The sequence below is a fragment of the Platichthys flesus genome, chromosome 18 (genome assembly GCF_949316205.1).
Source record: "Platichthys flesus chromosome 18, fPlaFle2.1, whole genome shotgun sequence".
Lineage (NCBI taxonomy): Eukaryota > Metazoa > Chordata > Actinopteri > Pleuronectiformes > Pleuronectidae > Platichthys > Platichthys flesus.
The window spans coordinates 3,414,989-3,427,730 of NC_084962.1; the positions used below are offsets into that span (position 1 = coordinate 3,414,989).

Consider the following 12,742-nt stretch of genomic DNA (forward strand, 5'->3'; position numbering starts at 1 on the left):
CTGTTGCCATAACGAGACATAAAACGGACTGCTCTGGTTGTTAGTTCATTTTATTTTAGATTTAATAAATTTTTATAATGAATTTTTTCCAGATCATATCTGAAAGTAAAAGTGTATTTAGAAAGGGTTTGGAGTGCCCTCTCTTGAAGACGACAAGATCCTAAAGAGGATGGGGCAAAAATAACCAGAAGGCTCATGATCAGAATCAGTTTTTAGACATTAGGGTGTTCCTAGTGGTCATTTGTACATCTGAACATATGCAGCTTTCACATCCCTGGTCAGTCGCTGCAGGGATTTGAGTTATTCCTCTGTTCCTGAAGAGCAACTTCTGGTGACCACATGAATAATGACTGTCATATCCTGAGAGCGAAGGCAGAAGTAGTATGTCGCTTGCACTGCAAAACCTCTTAGAGAGATCAGGGTCTTTCTTTGGGTCAGCGAAACATTGTTCTCCATCACTTACAAATTTAGTTTCTTGTTACCAAGACTACACTTTTTACCAAGCAGTTCTTAAACAGAATCCACAATCTTTCTCCAACCTCATTCAACTAGATAGTAGTTACCTTATACTATACCCAACTATATAGGTGACCTACTCTGCCCTGAGACAAATGTTATGGTCTTGTGTTGGCTTAGGAAGGTTGATAAGTGACATCTATCCACCACCTCAGGTCAAACAGAGGATCAGGGCTGGACCGATGAGACGGCGGCTTATCTGAGGGGGCCTTGCCGGGACACCATCACACACATATAGCCTATTAGATGGTAGGAGGCAGGGACCGAGCCTTCCTTAAAGATGGGGGTTGGGTTGTAGAATATGAAGAGGGAGCAGCACAGAGAGGAGTGATATGGTGCGGTGGGAGTGCTGGCACTAATACCCAACCCCCTCGGTCCAGCAGGGGGTCTGTCTTTCACTGCCAACACAAGGGCACATCTCAGCCCGTAAGCTGACAGAGAAGATGCTGAGTAGAGGAGCACCTTGAGCGGCCGGCCTGCTGGGAGACAGCGCGCAGTGGGATACCCATGGATATGCTCTTTAAATTTAACCTTCAAACCCGGCACAAAGAAGAAATGAACATCCCTCTTAATGAAAGGAAAATTTAGAATTCATCGGTCTGGGCTTAAAATTCTGCCATATGTGGTAACAAAAATAAAAAGCCTGGATTGTAATTGATTGCTCCGGCTCAAATGTGTTTGGTCAGAAACAAACAGCCCAAACACAATCTTGTTGTGTGTTAAACAGTGTAAAGCTGGGGTCATGTCCTCCAGAGTCTCTGGTCGCTACTGTAAGCTTAGGCAAGATTAGGATGTACACTATCTGATTTAATCCCCAGTCAGGGGGAGGTTACTTACCCAAAGCTCAGCACCAGGAACATCTGAGTTTCTAATGACATAGAAAATGACACATTACTTACACTTCTCAACATTTCTGTGAAACTGCCTGAATTCACAGTGCTCAGCAACGACCCTTTTCACGACGTCAAAGTAACTTTGTCTGGCAGCAAAACCCTGGTGATATTCCAAGTGAAGGCAGTTTTGAGTCTTTATGGTTGTTTGGAAGGAAGAAAGGATGGAAAACCAATTATCAATCTGGAATGAAACCATGAGAATGATATAAAAAAAATTAAGGATGGATATGCAGAATCTCCACAGTGGTATAAAGGCACTTTAACTGGTTTCGTAATGAGCTGTAAGCGGCTAGTCATGTGTTTTTTTTTTGCAGTGTCTCATTATACTGAATTTATCAGTTTACTGTTTCTTTAATGCAGAGTGCGATACAAATAAGAGGCTGTCTGATTGCTCACTGTATGTTTTGCTCCCGCTGTCTTTATCAAAGACTTTGCTTTGGCTTCGCGGCCGGCCTTTGTCCCTGCACAGTTCCTGTCATCTCCTCCGGCAAAACAGCTTAACCCACAATGGCGTCATGACAGTGTACAGTGCAGCACCCGTTCGTTTTCATTAGAGCTGTGACTCAGGCTCCTTACTGTTTGTCTGCGAACACAGAGGTTAATGTCAGGTTACTCAGCTGATGTTAAAGCGTCGGCTGCTGCCTCCGACGGAGATGCAGTGTTTTCTCTTGCACGGGGAAGCGCTCCATTGTCATACCATGCCGTGTCTTCATTAGCATGCATGACATGCAGGAATTCACTGAAGCCTATTTGAATACATTAGTCCTCTATACTATGAAGGCGAAAGGCTGATGTAAGAGAGAAGTGCTGGGTGAGGGAAGAGGGAGAGTTATTATGGGAGGGGAGGATGGAGAGAGGGGAGGGTGATGTAGTATTGCTCAGCCTGTTTATAGAAGGATATTTGGCAGGCTTCCCTAAATTGTCATGTGAATCGCCAGTGTTTGTGATTGGCCTCTGCCTGTAATTTCCTGCCCTGTAATGGTATCGCTTGTCCACTCACATACATAGCACAGGGCTGTTAGACTAAAATGGCCCCTATCTGTCCTGTTAAAATGAGTGTCTTTGTCTTAACTCATACACTAACTACTGCTAACAGCTGACATGTTTCAAACATCATGGTGGCCAGCTAATGACCAGGAAACACTCTGTGTATCCTCTTCTTTGTTTACCCGTGAGTTTCCTTCATTGTGACCATCCCTCTCCCTCTTTCATTTGCCTCCATCCACCGTGCCCCACTATCTTCCTCTTCCCTCCCTCCGTCCTGTGTCACTCCCTGTACGATTTCCTTCATTAGGCTGCTGTGCTGGTTGTAACAGTGGAGTAATCACATATGGTACAGGGCACACATAAAGATGTGCTCCCGCAGGCAGCAGCTGCTGATACTAGCTGAAAATAGATCCCTGGTATGCTCAGCACTTTTTCCTCGAGCAGCAGTGCTGTTTATCAGCAGCCTTGGATGCAGCCGGCCTTATTTAAGCTACCACTGCCTCACCGTTGCGGTCGGCATGGTTCAATCTACCACACGTTACTCTGTGTGTGTGGGTGTGAGTGTGTGTGCGTGTGCCTGCATGCTTATGAAGAGAGGCAGTGGTAGTGATTTCTGTGCACACTTTCAGATCACCGAAAGGCTTTTATGTATGTTGTTCTTTGTGTGTACGCTTTATGTGTGAGTAGAATCACTATTCATTTACCTCAAATGAGGCTAGTTTACAATAACAATTGAAAAATTAAAAATTAAACATGGCTAGAAAGTATAAACTCCATTGTGCTGTCTCAACTGATAACACATTATTTGACTACTTGTTAATAATTAACCAAGTATAAGGGGTCACTATTGGTCCAATGTTGACTTCATTATCGTTAAGTAACCGTTGATTGATTAATTTGCTGCTGGACTGATTGTTTAGTCTGACAATCCATCACACACAGCCGGTTTGTGTGTAGAGTTTGTCGATGGTTGTTTTGTGACAGTTCAGACTCATTAGGAACAACATTCTTTTCTTCATTTGAACCAGTCGATCTTGTTTTGGTTTGTTTCTTAATATAAATATGAAGACCTAGAAAAAGCTAGAATATTTGTCTTAAATTGAATTTTAACTTCCACAGATGTGTTTTAGCCTAAATTTGATCTAGGTAATTTGGAACTTTATTGCAACCACATTCAACCGACGTAATTTCTTCATGTCTAACCTTCTCACGTTTCACTGGAAACTCGTTAGTCACTACACAAATCCTCAAAAAGAGAATTTAAATATTTAGAAACAAATTGCTATTTGTTACACATTGTGTGAAGTGCATACAATTTTAAAATGTCTTTTGTAGCTGCAAAAAGCTTTCTCTGCCGTGAGCCAAACTAGGAGTTTAAATTTTGAAAGGTGAGGTAAGGGATCTCATTAAAAAAAATGCCTTTAGTTGCATTATGCTAAAGGTAGGAGCCAGGGCTTGTGGAAACTAGCTCATACATGTGCTAAATCAAAATATCAGTGCCTCCTCTGCACAGATTTGATCCATCCTATCATATTATCATTACGTCTAAAACGGCCTTATTTTTTTATGGATGTTTTATAATGGTAAATCACTGGAGGTTGCCTTCAAGGCAGAAATAATAAACAGAATTTATAAATATCATCAAGATCACACAGCGGCATGATTGTGAAGATAAAAGCGGCACACACAGCAAAGTATTGCTGATGGGTAGAGAAAAAGAGGCGGTCAGATTCATCAGGTTCATTAATGCAGCATGTTCAGAAATGTGTGTGCGGCAGCAGGAGTGTAGTAGATGTGCTGTGCTCATCAGTAGAGCAGCTCGTCCAGTCAAAGCCTCTACCCTCCCCCCAATACATCACACTCACTCACACACACTCCCACCCCCTTACTGTAGCGCAAGCAGGTGCACACATGCACTCACAAGCCCCTGGCATTGATATGGAGTCAGCAGCTTCCTCTTCACAATGACTGATGGCTCACAGTGCCGTTGGACTGTCTGTTAGCCAGAGCGCACTGCTTCAGACCAGAGGAATACTGGAAAATACAGGCTGTGGATGCACTGTGTTAAAATAAGAAGGAGATTCAGCCATCACAACCAACTGGAGCGCACCATGCAGATAAAACTTAACTTAAATTAAGATATTTCAGTTTTTATAGTTGGCCAACACATTGTACGCTGTATGCAAACAGATGTGTATTTACCATATGTCACATCAGCTAAGTCTGCTGCTGGCATTGTATTTTAGATCATGAACATTTGGTTGTTTGAAATCATATCACAGCAACAAAGAAAACAGCAGATGTGTGAATGAAACAAACAGGAGAATTCAGATTTAAGCCCAAATGAGACATGGCAACAGCAAACACATCTAATGACGCAAGCACAACTTGCTTTTTAACAGCACGGTTGATCAAAAGCGGTCACTGCTTCTTTGGCAATGTGGGTAAGAGGATGGCAAGTGGTGATCTATAAAGCAAACTGGGAAATATCTCAAGCTGTCATGGGCCAGCTAAAAGAAGAATTGAAAGATTTGACAGCTCTCGCTTGGAAGGAGCTGCACCAAATTTCACTGCAAATAACAAGAAACATGAATTCATCCTGTTTTAAGAGAGATTCACAGATAACAGTGGTTTTGTGGAATAGAACAATGTGCAATGGAGGGCCTAGAGGTTATGATGCTTCTCAATGGGTTTATCATAGGCTAATCATTGGGACTTGTCAAATACTTGACTTCCACAGTCGCCAGATTCCAACACAGATGAACACCTCAGGGAGATTTTGGAGTGATGTGTCAGACAGCTCGCTCTATCGTCTGACCTGTAGAAATCCACACACTTGGAGAATCTATCTAAATGCATAGGTGATTTAAAATCATACAATTAAAGCTGTTTAACAGATAATGTTAACAACATGGTAACATTGAAATAGTGTTGCCTTGAAAATCAATTTTTACTCTCAAAGAACTGTTTTTAAAAGGCAACACTCATGTCATAATTTTAAAGGAACTAAACCAACATAAAAAATGACCAGTAGCATTCCTCATACCAAACCACTCCAATTAAATTCTGCCACTACATTATAGAAACATACTGGTTAAAAGGCAAGTGACTGATTTATAGCTCCACCACACTCACAAGCATAGGGCTGTACCTACTATTTAAACATTAAAATGTCTTAAAAAAACTGGACCGACAGTGGGTTACAAATGGATGATTATATGATTCTAAATGTTCTAAAGAAAATGTATAGTTTTAAACAGGGCCATGGTATGTTGCCTGTTACTGATGCAGTGGCACATTCAGCAGCAATGTGGTTATCAAAATGTTGACTTTTTATCCAATTCTAGATATTGGTCCTTTTTAACAAATAACTTCATCCAGATAAAACATGTTAGTCATCAGACATCTGGATCTTACTTTACCTTCTGTCTGATGAGCACATATGTAATCAATGGTTGTGAACAGATGTAATCAATGGTCGTGAACACAACAACTGCAGAACATCACCAAACTCTGTCTTATTGTTATTCTTTTTAATGTAGAGGCCCCCAGCAGCAGATAATAACAGATAATGCATTAAACCACATTATCCCCATTTGTATTTTGGATTCATGTTCCATCTGCTGGCACAGCCACATTCTTCACAGTGTTCTGAGCCATAAGCATGTATTATCTCTGACTTCAGAAATAATTCTGCTATATAAACCAGGAAGAAGTCAATAAAGTATTGTCTCTACTGGGGTTTTGACCTCTGAAAAAGAATAGGCAGTCAGCTAATGAACATGATATAAATCTTCCAGAAAATCCCAAAGGCCCTGGGCTTTAATAGATTATCAGACTTATCCAGATGACCTCAAGCTATCTATACTAACATATTTTTGTTTCCTTACCAAACAATTTTGTATTTTTCAAAGCTGGATAGCAGAGAAAATAAATCCTGTTTCAGAAAACAAAGGCAGCAAAACCATCAGTAAACTGTGGGCTCATTAAAACCACATAGGAATGCTCATCCCTTACATCTACAAGCCTCTGTTAGGTTTCGTAAAAAAGTGTTTACATTAGTCAGAGCCTGAAAAGACACTTTGCAAACAATACCACCCCAGATTCAAAGGGAATCGATTGTAATTGCGTTTGTGAGCACACCTTTTCTCCATGTGTGGTTTGATCACATTCCCTGAGTGTCTAAACAGTAATATGTTTGGCACCAAGGAAATGAACAAAGGTAAGAGATTGGCTGCAGGGATTGGATTCTCGAGCCTGACTTAAGTGATGAACGAAACCTAGTGTGAACCTCACGTTAATCTCTAAACAGCAGACAAGCCCTCTATTACAGCCAGCTCCCGTGGCTCCTTTCTCTCGTCTGTGTGCTCAGTGACAGCAGAGGGCAGTCTGGACTTCTGCAGGCTCAGGAGTTTACCTAATTATCTGGCATTAAGTCTAAATGGAAGGCTTCCCTCTTTCATCCCATGCCACATGGCCACAACAGGGATAAGCCACAGTCTTACAAACCATTAGGCTTTACAGGCACTTGACCTGAGGATGCAGGGCACTGACACAGAAAGTGAGGCAGTGGGGCCAAGTCTTGATTAGAGCACAGTAAAGAGTATATTTCACTGCTGTGAGGACAAAATTACCTCTTTAACTGACGTTTAACCAAAGTATAATGCGGTTGAAAATAAACATAATTATTTTGTCCATGAGACCTGCAGTGTAGTGTGAAGTGGCAAATGTTCTCATTGTGCTTTGATTCATAATCAGATTTGTTTTGTTTATGACAACATAGTTCCTGACTTAAATAATAGTTTTTGGAATTTCAACAAATTCTTTAGGCTGTTTATGCTCAAACAATATTTAACGTACTTAGCCTTTGTTTGGTACCAGTGTCATAGGTTCTGGAACTGATACTACACCTCAGTATCACGCTGTAAAAACTGTAAATTCACTGTCATAAAGAATGACCATTTGGCCTTCTAGTAACACACTTAAGGCACGAGGTGGACTGCTGGAATATCCCACAGGTTGTTATCATGAACATGAGGATGGACACACAACCTGCCAACATTCCCAGAGCACCAGTTCTTATTTACTGCTGTATACAGTAGAATGTTCAATGCTGACCTGATAAAAGATTAACTGGTACTTCACAGTGTTTGTTTATGGTTGTTGGAGCTGTCAGGATATCTCACCACACTTCAAATGCTCTGAACAATCGCTGTGCTGATGGTAATGCTGGCAATTTCCCTGTTTTTTTTCAGGTCACTGCCAGGGGATTTGCCCCATTGTTGCAGTTTGCCTACACTGCTAAGCTGTTACTCAGCAGAGAAAACATCCAGGAGGTCATCCGCTGTGCCGAATTCCTGCGCATGCACAACCTCGAGGACTCATGCTTTCGCTTCCTGGAAGCTCAACTGCGCAGTGAGAATGATGGCCTGCTGCCCTACCACAAGGTGGCTGCTGTGGCAAACAACACAGAGGATGAGAGCATGCAGCCAGAGACGGAAAGGTCCCCTAGGGCGCAAAAGTGTGCTGATGCCCTTACCTCCTTTCGATGCCCTGACAATGATCGGCTAGCAATTGCTATTCCAAGTAACTTCACGGATGGCCGGCTGGACTTTGATAGACATGGAGTGTCAGACCTGCCACGATGCCCCAAGTACAGAAAATACCAGTGGGCTTGCAACAAGCACAATAATGACAACTCCTCACACACCAGTACCTCAGGTTTTCCAAGCACATTAAAGGAGAGCAGCATTGGTGGGGCAGTGGCAGGTCAGGGGAAGCTGCCTTTGGCACAGATCAAAGTTGAGCCACAGGTTGAAGAAGAAGCCATCTCATTGTGCCTGTCAGGGGATGAGCAGGATGTCAGGGATAGGGACATTGTGACAGCTATGGAGATGGATAACCCAATATCTATTGAAAGAACCAAGAGAACCAAGTCTCCTTCATGCCTCCGAACCCTCTTCAAGAAAGGGGTGGACCTGCCCAGCCTGCCCAACACATCACAGCAGCTTTTCGCAAACAGACTTGTTTGCCTCCAGGACAAAGGAAACTCTCAGGGAGATCATAAAAAAGACTTAGGGCCTTTCACTGGGGAGCTGGGTCTGTCTCTTACATCCCCAAAGGACATGGACGGTTTCCCAGCAGGGTTGTCTCTCAAATCTGCTTCCTGTGATGGGGTCTGCAAACAGGAAGTTGAGCTAGACCGTCGTAGTGTCATATTTTCCTCAGGGGCCTGCAAACGTCTGGGAACCCCAGCGCATTCCTACCCAGGAGGGAACTCTTTGGAGATGGAGCTCTCTGAGCACATGCCAAAGGGCCTTTGGGCTGGATCCAGCCAGTCTCTCCCCACCTCCCAGACCTTTTCTCCCAGCACCACCTCCACTGAACCTCCACTTCTATGCCGCCCACGGCCCAACACCAGCTGCCCAGTGCCAATCAAAGTTTGCCCGCGCTCGCCAACTTGTGAGACACGCACCAGGACTTCCAGCTCCTGCTCCTCATACTCCTATGCGGAGGACGGCAGTGGAGGCTCTCCCTGTAGCCTACCACAATTTGAGTTCTCCTCTTCACCATGCTCCAATGTGGCACGCTGCCTCAATGTGGACCAGCAGGAGCAAAGTGTGGGAGGGGATACCCTTTTTAACCAAGGGCAGCCCAAGATCAAATGTGAGCAGTCGTACGGCACCAACTCTAGCGACGAGTCAGGGTCCTTCTCAGAGGGAGACAGCGTACAGGAGCGGGGTCCAGAGGTGAGTGTAAAACATTGTCTTTCACATGTAACACAATGACACATCAGACTCAATTCCACCATGGCTAATTATATTGCAGTGCCCTGCTCTCCAGGTCTGCGTTAGCAGTCATTAAATCATCATGTAATTGAAGTAGGAGTGTTCAGTACAAGACTAAAAGCACCACCAAAGGGCACAGATGTGCTTTGATATTATTAATCTGCTGATGCTCTGCTGGAGATCTGTGTAATGAGTCTGAATATGTGAGCCCAAATGCACTAGGACACTCTTAATGCGTGGGGATGTTGTGCTGTTTTTAAGAGTGTGATTGGTTGATCATCCTAGCTGTGAGTAGAGCATTTGTGAAAAGCACTGCAGGCGATTGAGGGGTCAGGATTCTCCCAGGGTAGACCTGCCCTCTAAAGTGATTCCCTCCGGTAATGTTTTTTCCCTCTGCCAGTGCCAACAAGTCTAACTAGCTAATTTTATCCCAGCAGAAGCACTGACATCTATAATCCGCCTCCATAAATTTGCATATGCTAATTCTCCGTGTAGTCCAGCCAACTTCTGACATTTCTGATCTATCAACAATTAGCTGTGATACTCAGCCGCAGTAAAGGTGCGCAATGCGTTGCGAAAGGATTACAACCAATACATGACAGCAGTACTGTGCTCTGGAATCTGAGTGGGCGAGAGGTTGCGCTCAGTCTCTTGACAGGACCGTAGTGCAGTTTGACAGTGCTTGCAGTGACGGATGAATAGCCAATCCTCTAATCGTCCTCCCCTAATCCCCCTGGGCAGACGTCCTCCAAGCTGCAGACTAGACGACTGTTGTTGTTTTACCAGGTAAAGATCAGTGAGGGACTCTAATTCACAGATGAAGTGCAGCGCAGTTGTAAAAACATGAAGTGAGCCGATTACCCACCTGAGACAATGAAATGATTTCACAAAGAACACCTTTGCTTCCTCATAGAGCTGCTGTTTACTTTAATGATCAGATTAGTTCCATCTGCATCTCGCTAACATATAATTATTATTGTTGTTGTCAGATGAAAACCCCCTCTAGCTAAAATATATCAAACACTGTTAAACACTTGGAACTGGAGCTCTGTTTTATTTTTTTTGTATAGAGCATCATATTTTGGCTGTTGTGGAGCTTGAAATTACAAACATTTGGCATCACGTTACCACCAGGACGTCTTGGCTCTTGTACATTCGGTGATGTCTACCTTGCATAGAAATATTTTCAGATGATCTTGGTAGAGAGGCCTGTTTAAAGTGCACATAGGAGATAGAGAGGTAGCGAGAGAGAGGGGTAGCGAGAGAGAGAGACAGAGAGAAACTAGTGTGTTTCCATGGTGATCAGATTGACAGAGCATGCTGGTGTGTTGGGAGCTATAAGACAGGATTGTGCTTCTCCACGGAAATAATTCAGTTCCACTGCACAGAGTTGCAAGATAAAGAGGCTCAGCAGTAATGTGTAATTATTACCTTCCGAGCATGACCCATCGCCATCAGATTTACGGGGCTCTGAAGGGCCTGCTGAATGTGCTGCCGTATATTATGTGGGATTGATTTACAGCACTGAGCTGTCAACCCAGCTCAAAAAGGACTGCAAGACATATCAGTTGCCTTTTGTGCTGGTGAGACTGTGTTTATATACTGTATGTAAGTGTCAGCCATTGTAGACCGTCCATTACTCCACACAGTATTGACTCATACAGGGTTATCTGCCAGCTCTTGACTAACTATCACAAGCTGTTGATAACATTCATCATGAATGAATGTCTCCCAGATCTGCCTGCTCTACTGTTTATTGTGCCGGTTTTATAGTGGAGGTCACAGAGGGGTAGTTACAAAATGATGTCCGTGTCAGGTTACTTCTCTCTGGCCTTTATGTGGTGAAGAAATGCTACCTCATGCTTCCTGGGGCACTTGTTTTTCCTACCACCTTTCTCAGTAATTCGGGTGTACAAACAAACACATGGAGAGGGCCGTCCTCTCTGTGTGTTTGTTAAATAAATAGCAGAGGGGGAAAGCTGCTTTGGTAAAACATAGCTGTGGCCCAGGACTGTGGACTAGACACAATGAATACTGATGAGGAAGGTAGTTATTAAAGTGCAGGCCTGTCTGACCAGTGCGTTGTCATTCAAGGTAGCCAGAGTCACTTGAGGTCTCTGGGCAGCTGCAGCTCTGTATGTGTGGTTATGGGTTGTTGCCTTCATGTGAGCTGCATCTGTGGAGAGAACTATCAGAAGCTACACACAGACAGCAGACATAGTCACCTTAAAAATACTTAAGCCAATGACACATTCTTCTCTCCGGCTCTCTGAGGGGAAGTTCATAGTGTCATGTTTAGATTCTTGAGTACATTGGCTGTAGCCTAAATTTATGACAGATGTCATGTCTTTTTAAATCAGTGTAGGTGTGACTTAGCCTAACTTCTTTGTAACAGCAATGATTGGATTTACTTTCTAATTATGGCTTTAATTGGCTTTACAGGCCTTGATTTGTGATTTGATTTTGCAGCAGAACCAAAGGACAGGTCTCAAAACAGAGTAGTTCTGATATTGCAATCATGCAGGTCACAGCTAATGTTATGTGGGCTGCAACAGTCCCACTTGGATTTAACAACTCTGAAAGAGAAATTGCATCTACAAGCATCTGGACGTACAGAGATGCACGATACACACAGAAGTATTTGTTCCTCAGTCTCCTTCTCTCTTTGTGTCTCTCCGAGTTGCAGCTTCGAGTTGCAGCGTAGGCGTTGGGCTCATTTCACGGTATCGTCTGGCCACTGAGGTGCAAATATTGATCTCAGAGCGAGTGGGAGGAATAATGAAGCAGTCCTGATACATCAGCACATAGTTTTTTGTTTGTTTTGTTCCGTTGTTTTATAAATGCAAAGAATGTATATTTAAAAAAAACATGAAGTAGAAGTGTTCACTATCATACGAGCCTTGGACAATGAGAGAGATGCTCTATAATAATAATAATAATAATAATACATTTTATTTGGAGGCGCCTTTCATGTCACCCAAGGTCACCTTACAATACAACAGTACAGTATAAAAGATAAAAACATTAAAGATAAAAACAACATTAAAACAGAACATCAACATAAAAAATAAAAATAAGTGAAGTGCACAGGGTCCAGTTATAAGGAGTATGCCAGTTTGAACAGGTGAGTTTTGAGGTGACATTTGAATGATGTGATTGAGTCTGATTGTCTTATGTGTGGGGGGAGGGAGTTCCAGAGCCTGGGTGCTGAGCAGCTGAAGGCTCGGGCACCCATGGTACTGAGGCGTGACATGGGGATGGTTAGCAGGCCAGAAGAGGATGAGCGGAGGGTGCGGGGGGGAATGTATTCCTGAAGGAGGTCGTAGAGGTAAGTGGGGGCTAGATTGTGGAGAGCTTTATAGGTGAGGAGATGGTTTTTGAAGTCGATGCGGTATTGTACAGGGAGCCAGTGAAGTTGGATGAGTACAGGAGTGATGTGATCCGAGGATTTGGTAAAGGTGATGATCCGGGCAGCCGAGTTCTGAATGATTTGCAGTCTGTTGATGAGTTTGGTGGGGAGTCCGGTGAGGAGGGCATTGCAGTAGTCGATGCGGGATG

General features: G+C 43.4%; 1 protein-coding gene across 1 annotated transcript in view; it reads left to right on the forward strand.

The window, feature by feature from the left end:
* bach2b (BTB and CNC homology 1, basic leucine zipper transcription factor 2b) overlaps positions 1–12,742 on the forward strand; it is a 90,028-nt gene that overhangs the window by 62,361 nt on the left and 14,925 nt on the right. The window contains exon 3 of the mRNA XM_062411151.1: positions 7,652–9,145. Coding sequence (XP_062267135.1) covers positions 7,652–9,145 — 1,494 coding nt within the window. The remainder of the gene's footprint in view (positions 1–7,651; positions 9,146–12,742) is intronic.